Source organism: Chelmon rostratus, chromosome 8, assembly GCF_017976325.1.
Source record: "Chelmon rostratus isolate fCheRos1 chromosome 8, fCheRos1.pri, whole genome shotgun sequence".
Taxonomy (NCBI): Eukaryota; Metazoa; Chordata; class Actinopteri; order Chaetodontiformes; family Chaetodontidae; genus Chelmon; species Chelmon rostratus.
This window is the reverse complement of record NC_055665.1, coordinates 29,266,681-29,292,696: the sequence shown is the minus strand read 5'-3', so window position 1 is coordinate 29,292,696 and position 26,016 is coordinate 29,266,681. Positions and strand designations below refer to the sequence as shown.

The 26,016-nt window shown below is 41.8% G+C and overlaps 1 protein-coding gene across 1 annotated transcript; it reads left to right on the top strand.

Annotated features, from left to right (window-relative positions):
- Window positions 1-6,194: 6,194 nt before the first annotated feature.
- Window positions 6,195-22,475, top strand: ggctb (gamma-glutamylcyclotransferase b). The gene is made up of 4 exons (XM_041943349.1): window positions 6,195-6,308; window positions 6,386-6,531; window positions 6,646-6,778; window positions 22,311-22,475. The coding sequence occupies exons 1-4, from the start codon at window positions 6,198-6,200 to the stop codon at window positions 22,473-22,475; spliced, it is 555 nt and encodes a 184-aa protein (XP_041799283.1). The 5' UTR covers window positions 6,195-6,197.
- The last annotated feature ends 3,541 nt before the right edge of the window (window positions 22,476-26,016 follow it).

The window sequence follows — 26,016 nt, the reverse complement described above, 5'->3', positions numbered from 1 at the left end:
GCTGCAATAGGGTTATAGCTTTTTCATTTAGCATGAATATAGTATCAGTTTCTGGGTGGACAACACTGTGCCTACCAGGAAGGTGCTGTCTTTCCCAAGCAACAAAGAATGGGTGTCCCCTGAACTTAAAGCCCAATTGAATGAGAAGAAGAGGTTTTTTTAGATATGGGGACAAAACTGAGTTGTGGAGGGTGCAGAGGGCACTGAAGAAGGAGATTAGGAAAGGCCAGGACAGCTACAGGAGGAAGCTGGCAAGGTCTTGGAGCAGGCAAGGGATTAAAGTTTTAACCTATCTTATCTCATGATCAAGGTCTTAAGATTTTGCTGACCACAGCTTTCTGTTTCATTGCAAAACATCCAACTTTGCAGTGCTGCCAGGTGTAGAGTGGAGATCAAGATCCTTTTATGTTAGAGCTGAACTATTTCTATTTCTGTACTACCCTGGCCTGGTCTGTGACCCCCCTTTGGTCTACAACAGGCCCCACAAAGACCTCATTACAACATCAAAGAAGAATCAGTAATACATGGCCAGCTCACTACAGGATGGAATTACACTAAACTGATAAACTGTCAATACCCCCACATCTGGGGACATGGCTAGAGAACTTACACCAAAGTGTGAACTCAAAAAGAAAAGCAAAGAGACGCATAGCCACATGGAATGAAATGTGTATGAAATATTCTTTCATGGAACTATGTGAGGAACATGAAATAATGATCTAACATGTTGATTTCTGGTGCAGAAAAAGTAAGAATTGAACTAACAAAACAGGCTGTACATACCTCTAATCCAGAAAAAGTTAGTTTGCTGAACACAGTGGTCACAGAGTTCAGATGTGACTGTGTGTGTGTGTTAAACCTGGTTATGTCTCTTGAGTACAGTGGTCCTGAGGGGCAACACAATAACATTTCAGAAAATTAACATAAAAGAAAACTCAACAACATTTCACAAAATACAGTACAAATCAAGAAAACACAACATCCAGGCTTTGATCAGAACACTAGAGGTGGAGGGGAAGGAATTTGATTGGCCACTGTGCTGTCATTACTGTCCACTTGACAATTTTAGAAGATCACAATACATGCTGTGTCTTGTCTAAACACGGACATTTAGTCTTTTTTTGCTCTCTATTTAAGGAAAAGACACTGCGACAGCAATTTGACATTACCATGGTCAGTGTTTTTCTAAAGTAAACCTGGAAATGACTGGTGACAACTGTGCTAAGATGAAGGATGAAGGATGAAATGTCTTCATGTTGTGCAAAACTGGTTTAGAGATGAGACACAAGATAAAGGTCATGTATTTTGACAATTGTGCTTATATGTCTAGATATATATGTAATACAGCTGAGAAAAACTGGCATCCTGATTGGATGTCCCTATTCAGGGTACTGTGTACATTGCACTTCACTTAAGCTTTGATTTTTTGTTTTGGATGTTCGCAACTGTCTTTGGTTTATGTGTAGCATGATGTGTAATAAAATGTGCAAAAACCAAATGGTGTGTTAATGTTTGATTATGATTTCAGTAGTTGATATGAGCTCTCGCCTCATGGCTGACTGATGATTAACTCCCAGTGACCCTGAACAGGATAAGGACTTTTCTATTAGTTTGTCACTAGACATGGAAGACAGCAAGACTGCTGAAATCACAAACATTAGAATAACATTAACATCTTATCAGCAATTCACCCACCCAGTATATAACTAAAAGTACAATTTATCCAATCAATCATAATCATGCTTCAGTCTTCATTACAATATCAAACCAAACCACAACAAACAAAGCACCATCACGATGGTGACTCAATACCTCTCTCCTTGAACAAAAACAACAGGGACTGGAAAGTACATTGGAACATTAAACTATTAACTCACCAATACAGTACAAACCCAGATGAACAGACGCTAAATGATTTAAATCGTGCCAAAACTCGATTTGACAATATCCTACACAAAAAATATACTTCATAATACAACAACTGAAATATGAACTATTCCAATATAGCAATGAATCCAGTAAACTGCTAACCAACCTATTGCAACATAAAAAAGAAAAAGCAATTATTCCAGCAATACAGAACAAAACTGGTATAATTACACACAACTCGCTTGAAATAATTGTTGTCTTTCAACAATATTATAGTGACTTATATTCTTCCAATTGTACTCCCAGCAGTCCAGCAATAGAAAACATCCTCAGCAAACTCAATCTTCCAACACTACCATTGAATAGAGTACAGATGTTGGAAGCCCCAGTCACTACAAATGAAATCTATAAATCATTAATTAAAATGCCAAATAACAAATCACCAGGACCAGATATATTGCCAGCTTAATTTTAGAAAACATTTTGGGACATCCTATCACCAATGCTACTATGAGTTATTACGGAAATTAAAACAACATCCTCAATACCCCCCCACATGAACACTGCCAACATCACCCTCATACTGAAACCAAAGATCTAACTCATCCATCTAACTACCGCCCTCTCTCATTAATAAGTACAGACCTCAAAATCATAACCAAAACACTTGCAACCTGGCTTGAGACAGCTATCCCAGTAATTATCCACCAAGATCAAACAGGCTTCATAAAAAATCGATTTGCATCTGACAATGTCCGCAAACTCTCAATCTGATAAATGTAACACAACTGGAAAGAAGTACATCCATCATTCTCTCACTCACAGTAAAAGCCTTTGATACAGTTGTCACACCGCGGTGAGGTTTGTCTCGTATTGGGTTATGGTCTTGTTATTTCCTGTTTTATTTTGTGAACCTAACTCTCCTCTCGTTTCAGAGCACTTGCCCTCCCTCATGTGTCACTGGTGCGTCAGCCTGATTACCTATCGTCTCCACCTGTTGCCTATTACCCTCCATGTGTTTAAATAGTCTGCGTCTCCCTTGTTTCGTGCCAGTGTGTTTTTGTCCTAAGGTCATTTCACCCGTGCCAACTATTGATCCACAGCCACAGCTCAAGTCGCCTTGTAAGCCATTGATCCTCCTTGTGAGCGTTTTATGTTTGATAAAGTTTCATAGTCTAGTTCAGAGTTTTTGTGTTCCTTTGTTAATTCCTTGTTGATCCATAGTCCTCCTTAAGAGTGTTTTTGTTGTTCGCATTTAATACGCCTTTGTTTAGCTTTCTAGATATTTCATTATCCTCCGTGTGAGAGTTTTTTGTTATTAACGATTCTCATCCAATTCTGTCCAATTCTGTAAATCCCCTCTTAGTCAATTCTCTTCCCTCCTTGTGAGCGCTCCTTGTTCTAATCCTTTTTAGTGATAATTGTGATAGTCCTCCGTCATTTTAGAGCGGAGTGTATTTTGGTTTCTGTATTAGTCTATTTCCTGCGTTGATTAATTTTGATAGCCTTGTTTCATTTCCTCCTTTTGGGGCAGTTTTTGTTTCTTAAGTTTTATAGCCTCTATTCCTCTTCTCCGAGCGCTTTGTGTTATTCGAGTTCTTGCTCTGTTTTCTCTTGACTACAGTCTGGTCCAATTAGTAATTACCAAGAGTAATTTCATAGCTTTTGATTTCACGCTTGTCGAGGAGATCCTTGGTGGTTTTTGTGAATAAATAAAGCCTTTTGCTGTCTAACTCTGCACCTGAGTCCTCTTTCCAGTCACGGCCTGACAACAGTAAATTGGCATTTTCTCTTTCATACACTCCGCAAGTTTGGTTTCAGAGAGTCGTTCATCCACTGGATTGAAACATTATACACTTCACCAAGGGCCACTGTAACCACCAATGGGATCACCTCACCAAGCTTCACACTGCACTGAGGAACCAGACAAGGATGTCCACTCTCTCCATTGCTCTTTGCTTTATTCATTGAATCCCTGGCATCTGCTATAAGAAGTAATGATTACATCAAAGGAATTCAAAATAGAAATGAAGAATATATCAGCCTATATGCTGACAATATATTATTGCATTTACAAAACCCAGAAACAAGTCTTAAGGAAACTTTTTCGGCTATAAATAATTTTTCAGCTCTTTCCAATTATACAATAAATTGGTCAAAATCTACATTACTCCCACTAACTCAAGACTCATGGGATTCTGCAGCCAAAAATCTTTTCCCTTCCTGCACTTAGATAATATAAAATACTTGGGCATTACAATTTCCTCCAGGCAGGAAATGTTTATTGTTTTTGGTTTTTTATTTTATTCTTTTTATTTTTTATTTTTTGATTCCTAGCTACTATTTCCTCTCCCTGGTTCCCCCATTGATGAAACAAATCTAAAAAATGGTTTAACCCAATTAACTAGATGAATACATACTTATATAGGTCCGTATACGCAGTCTACCATTATCAGCCATGCACAACTCCTCCTTCCCTCATGTACATCTCTCTGTATTGTATATCTGCAATTCCCACCCTTTGTTTTATGTATTGTCTCATGTCCATTGTCACTGTTGTTAATATGCACTTAGTGTTATTCTCCACAGTTGTAAATATTGTACACATTGTTTGCAAAATAATAAAAAAAACATCAATGAATCAATACATAAAATAAGATAGCAATATTCTGTCCCTTATGAAGTTGAATGAGATCATTTGTCTTATTATCAGTCACAATAACTGAGCCAAGAAGCAGAAAGACAAAAAGATAAAAACATGACTTATTTGTCTGGAAGTAGTTAACACCCACTACTCACTGACATACAGGAGAAAGAAGAAAAAACTCATGATAAACTAGGCTGTCGTGGAGTACTGGTTGGGTAAACCCCAATATTATAACAAGGCTTTCTGTAGTGTGATAAAGATGAGACAAAAACAGAACGGTTTTAATGGGTAAAAACAGCTCAGTAATAATACTGTAAAAATGAGATTACAACCTGCTTACAATAATTGTTATAGTTAGTTTGTTATAATAGGATAATATTTTAACATTAAACTGGGATAATATCAGTGTAATACCTTCACAATTTCTCAATTAATTGCAATTCAGACACTTTGTCAGTCAGTGATCGAAGAGAGGCCCAAATGTAAAAATGAAAGCCTGAACAATGAAATGTCAGCAGAACCCATCATGCCTTGCAAATCTTGAGTTTTGGCTTAAACCCGAATCCTGATTTCCCATTGGCAAGATTCACCTGAACTCTCACTGCAACATGGCCATGATGTCACCAAGAATATGACAGTAAGTGATAAAGGGATCTGTCCCCAGCATTGTGTCTTTCCGCCGCAGTTAGGTTCTCCTCTGCTTCCCTTTAAGTGTCTTTCTCTCTCTATCTTTTACTAACCCCCCCTCCGACACCCACACACACATGCACGTGCACAGATATCATGGTAGCATAACTTGGCTTGGCTCCATGCCATCTTGTCAGAGACACGTGCCCATCTTACATTTCATTTCTCTTTAACTCTAGTGGTTCCACCCACCGTCTTTAATTTTTGCGTGACAGAGCTACTCACATGGCCCCATCTGCCATCTTGCCTTCTCTCTCTCTCCTCCACACACACACTCTCACACACACACGCTCTCACACACACACACACAGTCACAAACGCCACATGCTTGCTTTCTGTTTTTATGCTTGTTATTGTAGTTGCTTGTACTTATAGCTGCTTGTCATTGTAGTTGTAGTTGGACAGTGGATGTTTATTGATTGGAGTATTGTTGATTGTTCATGGGTATTGCTAAATTTAAACAAATAGGACAGGAGCTCAGGAGATAGAGCAGTCATCCACTTCATCAGATGGTTGTGATTTGATCCCTGGCCTCCACAGTCTATATGTCAAAGTATCCTTGGGCAAGATACTGAACCCAATTCTGTGCGTAAATGGTTAAAACCTCATAACAAGCAGATGGCCTCCACTCTGTGTGTTAGTGTGTGTGTGTGTGTGAGTGTATGGGTGTGTGTGTATTATCATCTATGTGTATAGCTCTCGGCTGTTGGCTCAACACATGAGGCAGACCATGTATTGTCAGTGTGAATAGGGCTCAGTGGCAGTGCAGGGGATTAGCATGAGAATGGTGTTTGAGTGCTGAAAGGCAGTACTTCATTTCTGTGACTCTGCAACTCATGCGCTCTCGACTCAACCCTCTGCTCCTCCAAACACTCAGCTGTGGCTCGGCTCGGCTCTCCACCTCTGTCATTGTTGCCTTCTTTCACTGCTCATAATCTTCCTCACCTCAACCCACCTTGTTCACATCTTCCTCCTGGCAGAAACTAGTGACAGCATGGAGAATAACCACACCTTCCTGTACTTTGCATATGGCAGCAACCTGCTGAAGGAGCGCCTCCAGCTCAAGAACCCCTCAGCAACAGTACACTGTGTGGCCAGACTCAAGGTATGGTCAGAAAGAGCATCAATGTTCTGTCAAATGCTATCTACATACTTCTAATTTCTTCCTTTTTTCCCTTTCAGGACTATAAACTGGTGTTTGGAAACCATAAAGGCCTTGCCAGTGACCGGTGGCATGGAGGTGTAGCCACCATAGAGCACAGCCCAGGGGACGAGGTGTGGGGTGTGGTGTGGAGGATGAACATGTCTGATCTGGAGTCTCTAGACAGGTAAAGTTTTCTTTTATTTAATGGAATTTCCAGGATTTCCATGAATGTTTCACTGTAAAAATGATACTTGCCATGTATATCTTTTTATGTGTGTAAATGTGTGCTCACACTCAGTCAGGAGAATGTGACATTAGGTGCATATACTCCTGTGGAGCTATCAGTGAAGACAAAAGGCCAGGAGCTCAACTGTCGTACCTACATAATGAACAGCTGTGTGTATGCCCCACCATCACCACAATACTTACAGGTAAGACTGCTTTCAATGTATCTTTACTTATGGGTTCAGAACACTTACATGTAATGCTGGAGGAGTGATTCCAGGATAAGTTTTATGCAATTCCACATGTTTTATTGTCAACAAATTCAATAAAAAGACCCAAACAAACAATGTTTTAGTCTGTCTCTCAATACTTTCTGACATCCTACCACTCAACCCCATGCCCATTGGTTCCTACTGAAGATGTAAATCTTAAAAAAAAAAAAAAAAAAAGGAGTCCCAATGTAAATACAGCACTGTATCCGGCATACACAGTCCTACAAGTAATTAAAAGCAAAGTATTTCATCAGTAAAATACATCTAAAGTATCCAATCTCTTTTGGCCCCAAACAGTTAACAGTTAAAAAAAAAAAACAAAAAAACATCTGAGAAGTTCAGAGTGCACATTCTCATTTTTGAAACTGCTAACAGGATCCACTCACAGTTTGTTTTTTGTTTTTTGTTTTTTTTTTTTGTAAAGGTTCAAAAGTCAAATGGTTGGGAACCACTACTTTAGTCTTTACAATGCGCTTATTATATAATGTATAGAATATAATATAGTAACTAATGTTTGTATCTGTTAAATAAATGTTTGAGGGCTAATAAGTACAATATTTTGTAGTGGAGTATCAACAGAAAGTCATATAAAATGTATATTATGTATGTATGGCATGTGTAAGTTCCTCAAAATATAGCTTATATATAGTTCCTGAGTAAATCTATTTTTCCCACAAATTATTTTTAGCGGCACATTAATCCACATTTGATGCTCTAGTGAATATCTACAGTAGCAGGACGGTGTATGGTGGATCGATCCAAAATAAATTACAGTCTTTGAGTTCTTGGTAATGAAGAAACATGTGACCCATTTCAACAATGTGGCTCACTACTGTGGTTTTGGACAACAGTGGTTGCACAGAGAAAAAACTTTTATCATGCTTTGGATACGCATACAAAAATTGCTAGTAGGCCATATTTATTGCTTGTTTTGGGCTTTTCATGGAATTTGTTGACAACCCCCCCCCCCCCCCCCCAAAAAAAAAAAAAAAAAAAAACACTCTTTTGCCAGTATATTAGGTCCACATGGCTAAAACTAATGCAGTCGAAATGTCCTGCAATAACTCCTCCTTTCATGAAGGCTATGGTTATTGGCTATTAGAGCATTTCCAACAGGACAGGCATTATGAGCACGGTCATCTATGCATCTATGGAGCAGTATTGTGTTTCTGACACCAGAAAGTATGGGGATCTAATTGGCACACTCTTGAATGAAACTGAATGATAGTGGATGATTTTGATATCAATATTTCATAAACTATCATATTTAGAATCTCTTAAATTTAGTTTTTAAAGAATTGTTAACAATCACCCTAAAAATCTATATACTACTAAGCTGCAATAGACATTTTGAGACAAACATAATACTTCCTTACATTATGTTCTTCTTTACAAAATGAGGAAACAAATTTATATTTGCCAAATCTTCATTGATGAAAATTGGATGAAGATCTGATATCATTGTTATCTGTTCTTGGCAACAAATTTGTGATTATGTATTTTTATGTTGTTTTATATTATGACCTCTTTAGGCAAGACTCTATTGTTTTAGGTAAATATTAAAATAGTCAACACTAATTTCAAGCACAGAATTAGACTTATTGACTTATTAAATATTTAACCAAACAATCTTACCCAAGGTGTTGAAGTAACGAAAACCCAGCCACATGCAAGATACACAGTTGTGAACCCTGGTCTCTGTTGGCAAAGTCCTGCACTTTTAAGAAGAGCATTCTAGGACAAGAAAAATTCTTGGTAGTGAACAGAATCAAGCATTACATTTCCTCCATTTCCTCTGGCAAAGCCATTTAGCTGTATAATTTATCAGTTGGGCTTCATATGTTAATATTTAGTGCCATTCAACATTCTATAGTGAGGCAACAAAAGGGAAACATTCATGAGTCGTGACCATAACAAAACCTACACATATTTCTTAGTAACCATTTAAACTGCAAAGTTGCAATTAATAGCTCATATCTCCTTTCTGGGCTGAAGTATAGGATATGGATGTAGTTCTTGCCTGACTTGACATCATTGATATATTTTGAATTTGTAATAGTAGAATTGTAATCGGTCATCCATGGATGATATTGTTAATAACCTTTTTAATGGTCCCTTCTCACTCTGTGAGTGTCAGACATTATTGTTTAATGTTGTTTTGAGTGAGGAAAACAAAAGAATACGATCATGAATCAGGTCAGGGGTATCACCATTTATTCACTCCTACTTGTTTCTCTCTGTGAAGCATCTGGAATAGGGATCAGTCAAGTCACACCCCTCATCACCTGACTATGTGAGCAACAGGTCAAAAGAGTCAGGACACACCCCCTCTGCCATGCTACCTTTTACAGATCTGACAGCTTGTGAGCCAAAATACCAGATTGTTCTTTCGCACATGTGAGAGCTCCAAACATGCCTGACAGAAAAACAGCATACAGAGAGGGATAGCATGGCTTTGTGGTCACAGCTTTGTCTTCTGCAGTTTGTATCCACAGAGTCCACTACATTGTTCCCCCTCTTATGCTGGGCTCAGACTACAATCTTTGGATGCTGACATACGGTTGCTCATATGGCTGACAGAGGATTGCAGCTAGTGTTAACATGTTGCCACTACACAGCTGAAACGGTTTAAGACATACAGTATGATTTGTGCTTTAGCAATAAAGGTGAATTTGGACAGTGGACCATTGCACAACTAATGACTGACTTTAAGGATATGCATTTTTTATTACCGAACTTTGCACCATTTTTTAAAAACTTTCTTACTGAAACCTTTTTAGAAATGTCTAGTTTTCACGGCCACATTCACAAAGGATCTTATCTTATGACTAGGAATCCTACTGAATGGCATTCAAGGTTCCTAGCTAAGAGTTTACTTTTACAGTACAAACTCAAAACTGCTGAGAGCAATTTTTAGTAAGGAACAAAAGAACTCCTAAGCTAAGAGAAGGGGTGTGATTGAGCTTGTTGCTATCAAGTTCATCATGTTTCATGGGTGAGCCTACTCTCTATGGTTGGTTGGTGTTTGGCACATGACCAGTGAATGTGAAATGAAGTATTCATTAATACACAGGAGTGTGATGGATGGATGGATGGATGGATGGATGGATGGATAGATAGATAGATAGATAGATAGATAGATAGATAGATAGATAGATAGATAGATAGATAGATAGATAGATAGATAGATAGATAGATAGATAGATTAGAGGCATTCCATGCAGGTGGAACACATGGCCCTCTAGAAGCTGGCTGTCTCTCTAGCTGTGGGGAGCTTATAGGGCGAGAGCCACGCAATGAACAGCCTTGGAAAAATGATCAACAATGGTCAGAGCCACTGTGTTACCTTGGGACCAGGGGCGTCACTAGGTTTTAAGAACAGGGGGGGCTTAGCCCCCAAGAGATGCACAGGATGTGAGTGAATGTAGTGCACAAGTACAAAACTTCATAAACAGCCAAAAAAGACTGAGAAATTATTCATTATTATTTCAGTCTGTGTTTAATACAGTACAACAACAAACAGAGGTTTGTAACAAAAAATCACTGACGAAAAAATGGCTACACTTGCGAGTTACTTAGTGGATGGAAGCATCAAAGAATGCCATCTTGTAGCCTTTCAGGTGAAACACAAGGGCTTTGATAAAAGATGCAACAATCAGTGTGGGTCATACGCATGCCATTTATTTGATTAAAAACACAGGGAATGAAAAAGGAGAAGACAGACAGTCGTACTACGGCTGGGACACCAACCACTCACTGCTGGGACACGGGGAGTATACTACATAACCAAAGAAAGCAAAACTCAACACACTTCAAATAAAAACACCACACAATTAACAATGTGCCACCACAAACCATATCACCATCTAAAGTAAACTCCCAGCGTCAACCACACTGGCAAGTGGAGGACCCCACCAACCGCCGCACTAGAAACAAGAGGAGACAGTATTAAAAAGAGTATTAAAACTAAACCCTACACTAAAACAATAAATAATAGAATCAGTAAAAATAAAACACGTAGTACTAAAATAACATAAAATAAACGGCAGCCAGTGCTTTGCCTGGAAACAAACAAAGCACAGTTAATTTCGGAGGTCAGGCACAAAAGGTTTTAAAATGCTGGCTGTTTCACATACCTCTGTGCTGTGTGACACTCAAGTTAGACCTAAAAACATGGTAGACCCACAATTAAAATCATTAAAATACAAATACCTCAGGGTGCAAGTACACCTACTGTACCCTAACAATTAAAATACTAACATAACTATAAAACAATGTTAAAAGTCCACCCTACCAAAGTCAGAGGGAATCAAGCAGTCACAGCTGCAGCCACAGTGAGCACACAATTTGAAGACTGCCACTGCAGTCACACCTGCCTCCAATCTGCCCCCATGAACTGAATCGACGTCCCGTCGATGGACCTTAAAGCCATGGCCTGTGAAATCCTCGCCAAGGTGCAATAATTTGATTTACTTGTGTGGTGGTTGATCTTGGGAGATGATGGGGGTTTCGGTGCCGTCCTGCTGTAGTCCTATGGGGGCGCCGTGGTTTCTCTTGTGCTGCAACAGGCCTCTCCTCAACATCTAGATGTGGTGGGGGCGTGTCACCCTGCTCCACCACATCAGTCAGCGGACTCTGAGAAAACTCAACAACAAATGGTGGTTGAGGAGTGTCATCATAATCACTGTCTATGAGCAGATCTTCAGGAAGACCTGGGTCACTTACTGATGAATCAACCCGTTTGCCTGCAGCTGGACGTAGCTCTGAACGATGTATTTGTGTCAGAGGTCCCTCTGCCTCCGCTGGGCTGATGGTATACACCGGCCCCCCATCTGGCGGGCACCATACAACCTTGTAAAGCACAGGACTCCAGTGGTCCTGTATCTTATGTCGTCCTCTGTGGCTGTGGTCTCGGCAGAGAACTAGCTGTCCGGGCAGTAGAGCATCTATTCTGGCCTTGTTGTTATGTTGTTTCGCTCGACGATCAGCAGCTGCTCGAAGCCGCTGCCTTGCTCCCAGATAGATGCAGGCCAAGTTGTCCTGATGGTTGGCGGTCCACTCCTCTGCCGTCCATGACTCTGGCTGTCCTGTGACACTTAACACACAATCAATAGGCAGCCGTGGTTCTTGTCCGAACATTAACACATGTGGTGAATCCTGTGGATTGATGTTTGGTGGTGTTATAAGCAAATATTACCTGAGGCAGGTGCACCGTCCACTGCCTCTTCTTCTCCTGCGGCAGGGTGCGGAGCAAGTCATGGAGAGTCCTGTTAAATCGTTCGCATTGGCCATTACCTTGAGGTCTGTATGGTGTGGTCCTAGTTTTTGTGATATTGTAAATGTGACACAACTCATGTATTACTTTGGCCTCAAAACATCGTCCTTGGTCAGAGTGTATTTGGCGGGGGGCTCCAAAAACATAAAACCAGTGTTTAACCAAGGCCTCAGCCACTGCCACTGCTGTTTGGTTTCTAGTTGGGATGGCCTGGACATATTTAGAAAACACATCTGTCATAATTAGGATGTTTTCCCGTCCATCAGACGCAGGCTCTAGAACGTTAAAGTCAATGGCCAGGATGTCATTAGGCTTAGAGGCTGTCAGGTGGCCCATGAAGCTCTTTGATTTAGTAGAGACAACTTTGGCAAATGTACAGCGTTCACAAGCTCTGCAGTAGTTTTCTATTGTGTTCTTCATACCTGGTCAATAGCACCGTCTCCGAATGAGATCTACAGTCCGTTCCACCCCTTGGTGGCCGTGGTTATCATGAAGGCTGAGGAGGACATCCTCTTGCAGTTTTTGTGGTAATAACAGTTGATTCCAACCTGGTCCTCCTTCTGGTGACTCCACCTGTCGAAAAAGGATACCATCTTTTTCAATTACCCAATCCCATTGCTTCAGGAGCTTTAGGAGCATGGGTGATGCCTTCTTTCTCTCGTCCTTATTTGGTTGTCGTTGTCTGTCCCAGAAGAAGCGAAACTCCTGGATCAGTGGGTCTTCCGCCTGCAACACAGCAAGGTTAGAACTACCATCACAGCCTGAGATACACAGTTTTGAGACATCAATACATCATGCTGCTGTTGCACTGCACACCTCAGTTCCTGTGAGAGGGCAGATGTAGGAGCAAGGGTTAGCATATGCTCCAGGATTGCATTTTGCCTGGACAAAGCATCTGCATTTGTTTTAGCTCTTCCTGGTTTGTATTTGATTTCCAGATCAAAACTTGCCAATTCTGAGGCCCACCTTTGTTCGACTGCTCCCAATTTGGCTGTTTGGAGATGGCTTAGAGGATTGTTATCTGTGTATACTGTGCACTTTTGGCCCACCAAGTTCTCTCTGAATTTCTCTGCAACAGCCCACTTAAGGGCTAAAAATTCCAGTTTCATGGAACTGTAATTTTGCATATTTCTTTCAGTTCTTCTTAGACTGCGGCTAGCAAAAGCAGTGGGTCGAATTTTGCCCTCCCACTCCTGTGAAAGGACTGCCCCCAACCCATCATGGCTAGCATCTACATCCAGGATAAATGGTTTATTAAAGTCAGCATAAGCTAGCACTGGAGCAGTGGTGAGTTTCTGTTTAAGTGTCTGGAAAGCTGTGTGGCATTTCTCAGTCCAGTGGGGTTTGATCAGATTTTTGACTCTCTTGTCTTTACTAGTTAGTTTTGCAGCCAAGGAATTTAATGGTGAGGCAATCTGAGAGAAGCCAGGAACAAATCGTTGATAATAGCTGGCAAAGCCCAGGAATAATTTTAGTTCTTTAACATTCTCTGGGCATTTCCACTGTGCCACTGCAGCAATCTTATCTGGATCTGTGGCCACCCCATCCTCAGAGACCACATGGCCCAGGTACTTGACTTGCTTTTGGAAGAAGCAACACTTGCTTAACTTAACCTTTAAGTTTTCTTTTTGCAGACGCTGCAACACCAGCTCCAGTCTTTGTAAATGTTGCGCTACAGAGGTTGAAAAGACTACCACATCATCCAGATACAGAAGCAGAGACTGAAAACTTTGATCTCCAAATATCCTTTCCATCAATCTCTGGAAGGTACTGGGTGCATTACATAGACCAAAAGCCATTCGATTGAATTCAAACAGACCAAATGGAGTACAAAAAGCTGTTTTATGTTTGTCTGCTTCAGCTACAGGGACCTGATTGTATCCACTTGCAAGGTCTAATGTAGAGAACCATTTGGCACCTGTTAGAGCGTCTAGTGATTCTTCAATTCGAGGCAGTGGATAAGCGTCCCTTCGTGTCTTTGCATTGAGTTGCCTGTAGTCTACACACATCCTTAGAGAGCCGTCCTTTTTCTGAACTAGAACCAGAGGCGCGGCATAAGGACTGCAACTCTCCCTTATGACTTGGGTCTGTAGTAGTTGTTTGATGTGAGCTTTAACTATTTCAAATTGAGATGGAGGGATGCGGCGGTAACACTGTCTAGTTGGAATGTCATCTATAACAGGGATATTATGTTCAATGAGTGTTGTACAGCCCAGATCACTCTCCCCTGACGAAAATACATCCTTGTACTTCAGAAGCAAATCTTTTGCTTCAAGTTGCTCCTGGTGGCTCAGGTTAGACAAGTCAACTGACTGTAGATCTAAACCCTGGGGCTGCATAGCAGAAGCTTGGGAGCAGATTACCGTTACTTTGCCTTGAGCATCAATCTCCTCATTAAAAACAATAGTTGGACTATTAGGCTCTACCACATGAACCGAATGCAGCACACATAAAGAGGTTCGTGGCTGAAGGTAGGCTGGTTCATGGTTTACATTTGTAACTGGGACGTAGGCCAATCCATCATTCAGTGTAGCTAGAGCAGTGGACACTAGTAAACCTGCGGGCATGTGAGTTGCACTATCACCAGGTTCCAGGAGGACTGTCAGTGAGTTGTACTGTTTACCTTTTGGACCTGTGGCTGGAATCATCACTGTGGTACCTGCAGGGATCTGGACAGGGTTCTGCGCATGCACTCGTAGTTTGCCAAGCCCCTCTTCACTCTGTTCAGTCTCCATCAAATGGCACATTTGTAGCGCTTCTCTCCAACCCGGAGCAGCTTGTGTAACCTGAGGAATGGAGAACATGGCAGGACCATATTCTGCGTAGAGGTCATTATAGAGTTGACTTATGACATTCATTCCCAACAGCCCAGGAACCTTTTCCTTTTGTTTATGCAATGTTGTAGAACTAGGTGGGTCTTCAACAATTAGAACACCACAATCACAAAGCACTCGACCTAAAACAGTGACGTCCATCTCTACATACCCCAAATATGGGATTGCAAGCCCATTGGCGGCAGAGAGATTTAGCCACTTACAGGTGTTAATCTTAGGCTGATCTGGGTGAAAATGTGACATGAAAAAACCCTTTGTCAGTGTGGTAACATTTGAACCAGTGTCCAACAATGAGGGGACATCCATTCCATTCATGGTCAGCTGTACTACGGTGCACAGACCCACCAACTGTTTCAAGAGTTCTGGAGACAGTGGGGGAGAGTTAGACTTGGCTAGATCTGTTACCTGGTGAGAGACAAACGTTGGCTCCATCTGTGGGTGCTCCACTTGCACTGCCTGGATGCTTGTTGTGGGACTCGTTCTCAAGGCGGTGGGCATGGGCTGGCGACAGTATCGAGCAATATGACCTGGTTTATTACAGCGTAGGCACCTTCTCTCCTTTGTCAGCTTGGCTGTAGTCTGCTCAAACATTGACTGAAGAGACTGAAATTGTTGTGCTAGAGAGGAGATTTGAGTCTGTTGATTCTTGATCAGTTCTGTGATGGCCAGGAGCTCTGGAGACTGTTTTGGCTCTTGTACTGGCGTGGCTGCTGTTATGTTATCTTGTGCAACATTGCACTGGGGTGAATAGACACACTGGGATGAATGAAGATTATTCCCTCTTCCTCCCCCAAAATCTTCACCCCATCTAATAGCTTCTTCCCGAATTTCAATCAGTGTCATGCTGGGTTTACCTCTCACCACCTCCCTGAGATGGTGCCGTAGCGGTCCATTCCAGACGCGTTCCACAAACTGGTCCCGCAGGGTTACCTGTGAGTTTGGAACTGCATCTGGATAGTTATCGAGGACAGCATCAATTAGTGACATTAGTGCATGAGAAAACTGTCTCAGTGACTCCCCCTCCTGCTGTTTGCGTTCATAGAACCGTTGCTGCAGTACAACCAGGGGCTTTTTACCACCATACAATAATTTTAAAATGTCAATGATCTTGTGAGGATCTTCTTTTTCTCTACGCGGTCTGTGCTTGATCTCACTTCGTGGTTCACCCCCCAGATGATCAAGGAGAAAAATAGCTTTTTCTCTATTAGAGAACTGTCGCCCTTCTAGACAAGCTTCAACTTCTTCAATCCAGTCTTCCAAGCCAATAGTATCAGGTGAGTCTTGGTCACCATAAAACTTTGTGCACCTCCTGTCACGAGGGACATAAACAGTCCTGTCAAATCTGGGGGCAGAAGCAGAGGCATTAGAGGCATGAGGGTTACTGGCGGCTTGTTTTAAAAGTTCATTTTCAGTCTGAAGTGCTCTGAACTGCTCGTGCAGGGCTGCTAATTGTTGTTCTGTTTCACTCATATTAGCATCCCTTTAGACCCAAGGAAGAAGTGGGATTATGGCAGCTTCTTTGCCCTGGGGTGATGAACCTGCTTTAATGCCGCCTTCAGTCTTCTGCACTGACTGCCGTTTAGTATTCTAAAAAAAAAAAAACAGAACAAAAGAAGAAAAACCAAAATAAGACATGCACCACACACTGACTGTTTCTCATATCCTGCCGACAACGCCAAATGTAGCCTTTCAGGTGAAACACAAGGGCTTTGATAAAAGATGCAAAAATCAGTGTGGGTCATACGCATGCCATTTATTTGATTAAAAACACAGGGAATGAAAAAGGAGAGGACAGACAGTCGTACTACGGCTGGGACACCAACCACTCACTGCTGGGACACGGGGAGTATACTACATAACCAAAGAAAGCAAAACTCAACACACTTCAAATAAAAACACCACACAATTAACAATGTGCCACCACAAACCATATCACCATCTAAAGTAAACTCCCAGCGTCAACCACACTGGCAAGTGGAGGACCCCACCAACCGCCGCACTAGAAACAAGAGGAGACAGTATTAAAAAGAGTATTAAAACTAAACCCTACACTAAAACAATAAATAATAGAATCAGTAAAAATAAAACACGTAGTACTAAAATAACATAAAATAAACGGCAGCCAGTGCTTTGCCTGGAAACAAACAAAGCACAGTTAATTTCGGAGGTCAGGCACAAGAGGTTTTAAAATGCTGGCTGTTTCACATACCTCTGTGCTGTGTGACACTCAAGTTAGGCCTAAAAGCATGGTAGACCCACAATTAAAATCATTAAAATACAAATACCTCAGGGTGCAAGTACCCCTACTGTACCCTAACAATTAAAATACTAACATAACTATAAAAAAACAATGTTAAAAGTCCACCCTACCAAAGTCAGAGGGAATCAAGCAGTCACAGCTGCTGCCACAGTGAGCACACAATTTGAAGACTGCCGCTGCAGTCACACCTGCCTCCAAACAGCCCCTCCTGTCCCTCCTGATTGGTCTCTAGCCTCTTATCTGCAGGGTCCTTGTGACCTACTGCTACAGTCTGTTTTTAAGGGTGGCAAATCGGTCTATCACTCTGTTGTGACTCAGATGCTGAAGCTCGTCTTTTTCAGTTGACATGACTGCAAGACTGTGAAGTCTTTTCTGACACATTGTTTGACGCAGCCAGGAATGCAGCCGACGCAGTGCACTAAAGGACCTTTCACGCGAGCAGCTGCTTACAGGCACTGTTAGGGCAACTTGGATGGTTGCCTTCAGAGAGGGAAACATGTCTGAGTCAAGGAGGTTGTGCACAGACAATATATCTTCTGGTAGACATCCAGCCTCGGTTTTCCGGGCAAGAAAGTTTCTGGCCACCAGAACCTTCTCTGTTTTCAGGTCAGTGCTGTAGTGCTTTGCAAGTTCATTTAAGTGTCGTTCACTCAAGAAGTTCTCACATTTAGGACTGCATGCCTGGATGCCTTTTAGTAGCCCTGCATATACACTGCAAAATCTTTGCTCAAGCTCGCCAACCATCCTATCCACACAAGGTAAAAGTAACTCACTTTTCATTGTGTCTGAGTTGTTCAGATGGCCGATGCTCCAGAAGGAAGTCACCCCAACGATAGTGGTAAAAAAGAGTGCATACTTAACTCTATAAACAACCAGGACCTTCACAATGCATTTCAGACTAACTAGCTAGCAGCAGCTAAGTAGCAGCGTTCTTTCAGAGCTGGGATGGGATTTTGACCGCAAAACAACAAAAGTAAGACGTGCGCAGATTGTCTGTAGTGTGTGCGCAAGCCAGGTTTTTGTTTGTCAAACACGGAGCATTTGGTTTATTAACTACATGGGACTTTCTGCTGTCAGCTGGGGGCTTGAGCTAACTAACTGTTGCTACCAGCAATGATGAATGCTTACTTTCTTGAAAAACCTTCTTATGTCCATCCTTCACCCATCCGTTCACGCTCTGCTCCTGCCGCTGTGCGCTTCAGAGGTACACACACAGGCTGCAGTTACCGACTGCGAGCAAGGTCACAGGGAAAACGTGGACTGGATTTTCAGTGATGGGGGCGTTCTCTATCTGAAAAAGTGGAATGGATTGGATAACGACGCACTGAAATGAGATTTATAATCATATTTAAGTGAATAATGACTATTATTCATTTAAACTCATATTCTAACCACTTTGTATTGAATATGAGGGCATTTTTTGGGTTAAAATTATTATTATTATTATTACTATTTTTAATAAAACAACACAAAATTATTTAGGGGGGCTTAAGAATATTTTAGGCCTAACGACGCCACTGCTTGGGACAGAGGTAAATCCAGAGCAATGTAGGACCCGGGGCGACTGGGCACGAGCAATGGTTGAAGGCTGGTATGAGAATGATGGAAGGCTTTATTCTTTGCACACACTATGCACCCTCAAATATATAGTAGTATAGTATTCTGGGGTGTCAGAGCCCATGGTGGGCCACCATTGGGACAACATGCCAGGGTGACAGGTGAACCAAGCAGTGTGGGCCCAATGCACAACTTGAAAAGTTTGGAGAACTAGTAGCTGGGTTGAGTTGAGAGCATTGAGCCTCCCAGACATTGGATTCAATCTCCCAGGTCACCGAGTTTTGAGAGTTAATCAGTTAATCAAAGGCAGTGGATAATTGTTCTTCACAGTGATATTATTAAGTCCTCAGTAGTCAATACAGGGACACATCTGTATATATTTCTTCCCCAGAAAGTAAAACCCAGCTCTCTCACTCTCCTGTATATACAGTACTTTTCCATGGCTTCTCTGTTCTGTTTCTGTTCTGACAAACTGAACAGCCTGCTGGAGGGCAAGGGTACACCTAGGAGGAGATCAAAAGTGCCGTCATAGGGCCTGTGCAGAGGTAAAGACAGGGCTAGGTCTTTAGGGAAAGGCTCCATTAGTTTGTGGTGTTCAGGGGTTGTTAACGGGATCTGGTGGCGAGTTAGCTGGTGATTTAACTGTAGCCCCCTGGAGGGTATTGCAGACTGTAGGCAGGTGGGATAAATACTCTCCCCACTGCCAAATTCATGACAGGGTCATGTAGCATTAACCATGGGTGACCCAGAATAATGGATGAGTTGGGGGAGCTCATAACGTTTAAACTCATGGTTTTACAATGATTACCGGACAAAATGAGAGTAAGGGAGAGGAGCAGCTAGAGGCAAGAAAGTAATATTAGCTTATTTGGCTAATTCTTCATCTATAAAGTTCTCCTCAGCCCCCGAATCGACTAACACTTGAGAACTGTACATGAGACCTGCCGAGAGAGCAAGGTGGCTGGAATCAATAAACGAGAGAGTGAACAATTGGGGTATTCAGACTGGCTCCCCAAAACCCCTATTGCTACTGGCAAACCTTATCTTTTGGGCGTAGCTGACAGTTTGCAAGGAAGCAAATTTTGCCTTCGGGTTGCCGTTCTGTTTGCTTCAGGTTCCTCGGTAGGGATGTCAGCAGGATGTGATATGATGTCAATCGCTGGAGCTCTATGAGTCCAGAAAGGTGGTGTAGCAGAGCCATGAATGGTACTGGCCAGGTAAGAACGACCTGCCTTCTCCCAACAGTGTTCCATAGTCAGTTGTCCAATTGTCTGACGGTGTATAATTCAGTTCAGTTCAGTTTTAATTACAGTATATATTGCTAAATCACAACCGAAGTTGTCTCAGGACACTTTCCATAGAGAGCAGGTACAGACCAAACTCTTTAACTACACAGACCCAACAGTTTCCTCATGAGCAAGCACTTGGCGACAGTGGTGTGGAAAAACTTCCTTTTAGTAGGCAGAAACCTCAATCAGGCTCTGGGTGGGTGGCCATCTGCTACGACCAGTTGGGTGAAAGAGAGAGAGGGGGAGACAAAGAGAAAGAGGCAGAGAGACATAGAGAGAGAAACTCGGTGGGATGTCTGTTGTTGGTTGGTTTCCCAATGCAGCTTGGAGACCAATTTTTATTGATTTTATCTCCTGTTCTCAGCTTCTGTCAAAATGTGGAGCAGATGGAGGATTGCGTCAAATCTGGTGCCATGGCAGTGGAAGTAGTAGTCCCGCGTAAAAACAAATCTTCTGACATCTGAGGATTAAGAATGAGTCTGTATCCCTCCAAATGTATGCAGAGTGTTGTTAAGCATTCGAAGAGTTTGGCCCACCCTTTCTCTTTGTGGTGGCCAACAGTCTAAGATGGGCTAGAGGAAGGTCTGCCAATTGGAAATGGACTGGCTCTCCATCCATGATAATCTTGGCGCTGGTGTTTATGCTGGCAAATGTCTTGGTGACATTGGAAAGGAGAGGTTTTGGATCTAACATAATTGGACCCTTTGCAGAAGATGCCTCTCTGAGTTTATATAGCACTGGGCTGTGTTTGAGTTGTGATCCGCTGCCCCATTAAGTACATTTTTGGGAGGGACATAGTGTTGTACAATCATTACTAGCCCAATGTCTAACGTCAAACCCACCACAAGCAAGCAGAGATCTCATTTTGTCAATGAGAGACTTGGTGTCATGAAAGAAAGGGACATTTTTGAGACAGTTATCAACATGAAAACAATGTTGGACTGAAGGACCTACAGATTGTCCTAAACACTAAGCTCCTGATCTAGCAGTCTCCCTCTCAGTATGAAATCTACTATAGAAACTATACTATACAAAAGACATAACTGATGGAACATACCTGTGATATCTCTAACTGTCTGAGTTGTATAGAGTGAGAGCTAACTGGTCTTGTTTTGAACTTATACCTGTCGTTTCAAAGGATACAGATGCTCCACTCCACTGCTTCAATTCCACTATCTGCTCAAGTAATCCATCTCTATACTACACAGGGAGTTTACTGAGGCTGGGGACAGCAATATTCCTGCAAGAAAAATAACCAAAGACATCTCTGTAACCTATGAGAACAATGGTGGAATTTGATATTGCTCCAGTTTCACTCTGAACTGGCTGCCTGAACTGCCTAGCTTTTTTACCTCGTTAGTGAGGTCAGATCCTCTTAGAGATGTTCTAAGAGGATCTGATTTTCATACTGCTCAGTAAGAAAGGTGTGAGGGTTAAGGATGTTATTCAGACCCATTTTCAGGAGGACAAAAATTACTTCCTCAACCACACTTAAACACGGGAAGGCATGGATGCAGTATAATTAGGGCTTGGACAATGACTGGAGGTGCAGGTACACGGTGAATAGAGAGGGAAGAGGGTATTAGAGGCATGGTGACTGGGAGGGGAGAAGGTATGACCTGTGTATATGGGGAATGGACAACAATGTGGCTTGAGCTGTAGCTACAAGGGGCAAAGAGGAAGCACTTGGTGCCTCCTTGTGATGAGGAGAAAGAAACTTATGGTTTCTTAGGTAGGTAGGTAGGTAGGTGTGTGTGTGTGTGTGTGTGTGTGTGTGTGTGTGTGCGTGCGTGCGTGCGTGTGTGTGTGTGTGTATGTGGTCATGTATTACTCATGTTGTGGAAACTAAACATAGTAGGTCCTCATCCTTCCTTATGGGGACCAAACACAGTACCCCATAATGCAAATCATTAAATTTTGGGATGACTCCACAGGTCACTAGTCAACGTCCACATACCACTGACACACATATTGTCTGGATCATTCAATCTGTTGGCCTTTACTTTTTCAAATAATGCTTTGTTCTCCTGTTGTTTAGCAACATTGTGACTGTTAAAGGTTTATATTATCCCCCAGATTCAATCTGTTCTCAGCTCACTCTTGATGTGTTGAACACTCTTGGCAATAGAGTTTTAAAACATTAACAGTAAGCTTGGAAGAAATTTGGGTATTTGTGGCTGTCATTGGTTATGAGAAAATCAGGGACTAGTTTAAAGACAGTCAATATATTCAGCTTCATCAACCACTGCAGGTGATTGTGATGGGAGCTGAGCAAAATGGCTTGCCAAAGGACTACCAGGAGAAGCTGAGAGCAATTAAGACCAACATGTATGAGGGTCCTCTGCCCATGATGGCTGAACTGGAGCGAGCCAGAAGAAGAACCAAAGAGAGGACCAACCACCGTTCTGACGCCTAATAACCCAGCAGAATCCAGGTCTGCTTTTATCTATAGGAAAGTCTTTGTACCACTGTAAGTTCACCTTAGATAGTTGCTTCATGCCTAATTTGGCTAACCTTCAATTCAGCACCCTGGATATTCGTTATACAGTTTTGACAGTATAGAGTTGTTAGATCAGCCGGAAATGTTGAGTGAATACATACCATCATAGAAGAATAATAAATAATAATACAGCGTTTTTGTTTTGTTTTTTTTGGCAACACAATCGTGCCTTTATGTTTTTATGGTTGGGATATATTTAAATGCTTATTTCTTGCTTGTAGCACTGCTTTGAAACATGCACACAATTAAAATATTATTCAAAGGGCTATACCAATGTTTTCACCCATAGGCGAGAAAAATGACCTCCCACCCATCATTGTGGCATGGCACTGCAGTTGGAGCCTGGTCTCTTCCCTAGACTGTCAAATACGGATGCTTTATCATGCCCCTCAGTATCTCATACAGACACACAAGGTACCCTTAAGGGTCTGTATGACATGCATCAGGCTTTCAATTAACTCTACTGTAAACCCATCAATGGAAATATTAGATGCTCAGAGCAAGGTGCCATGGTATAAAGAGCAAGAAAGTCCAAAAGTGGAGGAAGCTTGGGTGGATGGATGAAACACAATTTTCACAAAGGAGACCAGGATTTGTGTCCTATGAGAAACAAATGGTCAACAATCTTTTCCTATACCTGACAAAGTAGCCTTGATGCCTCAACCTGACCAAGTAGTTTTGGTACCTAAATCTAAACATCTTCTAGAACCACTAGCAATCCCAGTTGCCTTTGTTACTTAGAAGTAACACGACCTGGATGAATGAGAATCTTCACAGACTAAATCTAACCCAACTGCAACCATTTCACAAACCATGCGTTATAAAGCATTCCTGGCAGGACGCATTGCTAGTGTTTAGCTTTGTGCTTTGCTGAAAACTCTGTGCGTCGTATGCACCTTGTGAATTTGTATGAGATGCCGATGGGTATGACAAAGCGTTGGTATTTGATGCTCTGGGAATGAGAATGGGAAGGGTTTTGCAGTTTCAGTGTAAGTGCAGAATGATTTGTTACTACTGTTCCACAGTACCAATCTACAAAAACATAACTGCCTAAAATAATAGCAGGCATAATAGTAACCTTTATAAAGTGAGTTAGTCATTGAAGGATTATTTTCATACCTTACAGAAAAAAATGAAAATCACTGGCTGCCTTGGAGGTTAAAAATGACAGTGCTTATAATTTGTCATGAAAAAACATGCAAGACACAGATATGTTCCTTCAGTGCTCTATGAAATGTAGTACTTGTGATACTATTGTTATTTCCCACATAGCCAGCTGTAACATTATTTGGAACATACATTAAAGTGATTTATGTTGACACAGACACAACTTCTACTTGATTAATTCATTTAACTAAACAACATGCCCGAATTGGAAACAAACAAGGGGGAGAGAGAGATGCAGCAAAGACCCATCTGAAATGAGAGATGGATGAAAGCTACTTTTTGACCAATGTTGAATGGCATAATTTTGTATCTCTGATAAAAGAATCTGACAAGCCATCTGCAACTGTGTTTTTTTGCATTTGATACGACTAGGTATAACATGTTAGCTTAAGGGTGAGTGGTGTAAGACATATAAAGTGTTTTTAGACAGACTGTAGGTTTGGTGTATATTCAGTCATTCATTAATTTATCATCTCCCAGTATCCTGGTGAAATCCATTCTGATGTTGCCACACTCTTTCATTCAATCACCTCTTGAGTTTGTGCAAAAGAAAAAAACTTTAAAAAAAACTTAAAATGCCACGACTAAATAATACTGTCTGTTTACCAATTGATAGTATTATTATATTGTAGGTTGTGTAACACAGAACAAAAATGAAGTAAGCTAGGAATCAGAAGGTCAAGGTTCGCTCAAGGAGAGAGTAGACAGGAGACTGGACTTGCTGGTGAATGGTACCGTATATTGTGGAAGAATTACAATGACATGCAAATATAAAAGTGCAATTATGTACAGTGCATACGAAGGGCCACTCAGGGTAAGACAGTTTTCAACCACTCATGGGCACATAGTCCCTAGGCACAATACCCAAAAACCAAAACCAAATGACAATAACACATAGGAAAATCCGCAGGTTCCGTCTCTTGGATCCTGTGCTCACAGGAACACAATACAGTCCTAGCCCTCGAGCCCACCCATAGTTCATTAAAAAAAAAAAAAAAAAACCCACGTCTGGGTTTAAGGAGTATTGTTGAGAGTGAGTTCATGGAGAAATGTAGCTGTGGGCCCATTGCTCACCAGCAATGGGCCAAGGCAAGTTGAGTGAGAGTTCTTATCTCGGCTACAAGGAGCCCCTACCAGTCCTGGCAGGAGGAGAATGATGCTCAGCAACTAGCTCGAATCATCATCATCATCTTGAACCTGGTCCCGGTCCCGTTTGTGCTTCTCGCACTCACTCATCACGGGTGTAAGCGCGGTAGGAACTCCTACAAGTTAAGACAAATGCCTCATGTAATGCCAACCATTTATTCACGTGAGTAAAATACTGAAATTGCGATCATACCGACCTGTAGCTTGTGGCGTGTGCAGCCTCCCCACTGCTCCTACCCAGACTGAACTACCGTGCGTACTAATCAGACGCGGTTGATCACGCTGACCCTCGTGACCGCATGACGTCACCCACACACTCACTGACCATTGGTCAGCTGGCTCAGGTGACCACCCCGCGAGACAGACGAAAATAGACGGAGTATTGCAAGAAACAACACGGTTTTGTCACCTGGCTTACATGAAATATTAACTTCATAGAATACAGAAATAAAAATAAAGTAATAATAAAGTGCAAAGTGTTCATCATGGTCGGTCTAGAAACACCCATGTAAATGCTTCTAAGTTCCAGTTCATGCCATGCTGACCTTTATCCATTTTTTCCTCCTCTTGAGGTCAGCAAGCACATGTCCTTGACAGCTTGCTTTGCATTTGGAAAGCTAACTGACCGATCTTTGCACCTGTCTTATGCTGTCTGTAGGGTCTGGTGGGGGTGACTAATCCTTGGTAGCATCTTGCACCCTGTCTACAGGTCTGCACATTTGTAAATATCTAATTTCATTTGCACACAGGGGTTGCAGTTATTTCTCTTTCCAAAGGAGTGTCAACGTGTGAGTCCCTGTACACGTAGAACATGCAATATACAAATCGAACAGTGGAGAGAGGCCGCTATCAAGCAAAGAGGTTACTCATGTGTAGTTCTTCTGTATAACCACACGTTACCAAGTGCATGGCCAGCATAGGTATGTGTCTGAAAACAGAGAGAACACAAGCAGCAGAAAGCTGCAGTGGGCAACAATTGAACACACACAATGCAAAAGGGTCTGCCTATTGCTCTGCTGCCTCATATTACTCCACTAAGCCCTTCTCACCAAAACCACAAAATCGAACAGTAGCAGGAGTCGGTTGCCTTCTAAACCTCAAAAGCCCCCTGCTCACCATGGCATGAGCTGTATTGAGACCTTTG

Bases quoted from the DNA above. Each gene is read 5' to 3' on its own strand.
- ggctb (XM_041943349.1), top strand. From the start codon at position 6,198: ATGGAGAATAACCACACCTTCCTGTACTTTGCATATGGCAGCAACCTG. The intron at 6,309-6,385 runs GTATGGTCAGAA...TTTCCCTTTCAG, and splicing joins ACTGTGTGGCCAGACTCAAG to GACTATAAACTGGTGTTTGG. The intron at 6,779-22,310 runs GTAAGACTGCTT...CAACCACTGCAG, and splicing joins CATCACCACAATACTTACAG to GTGATTGTGATGGGAGCTGA.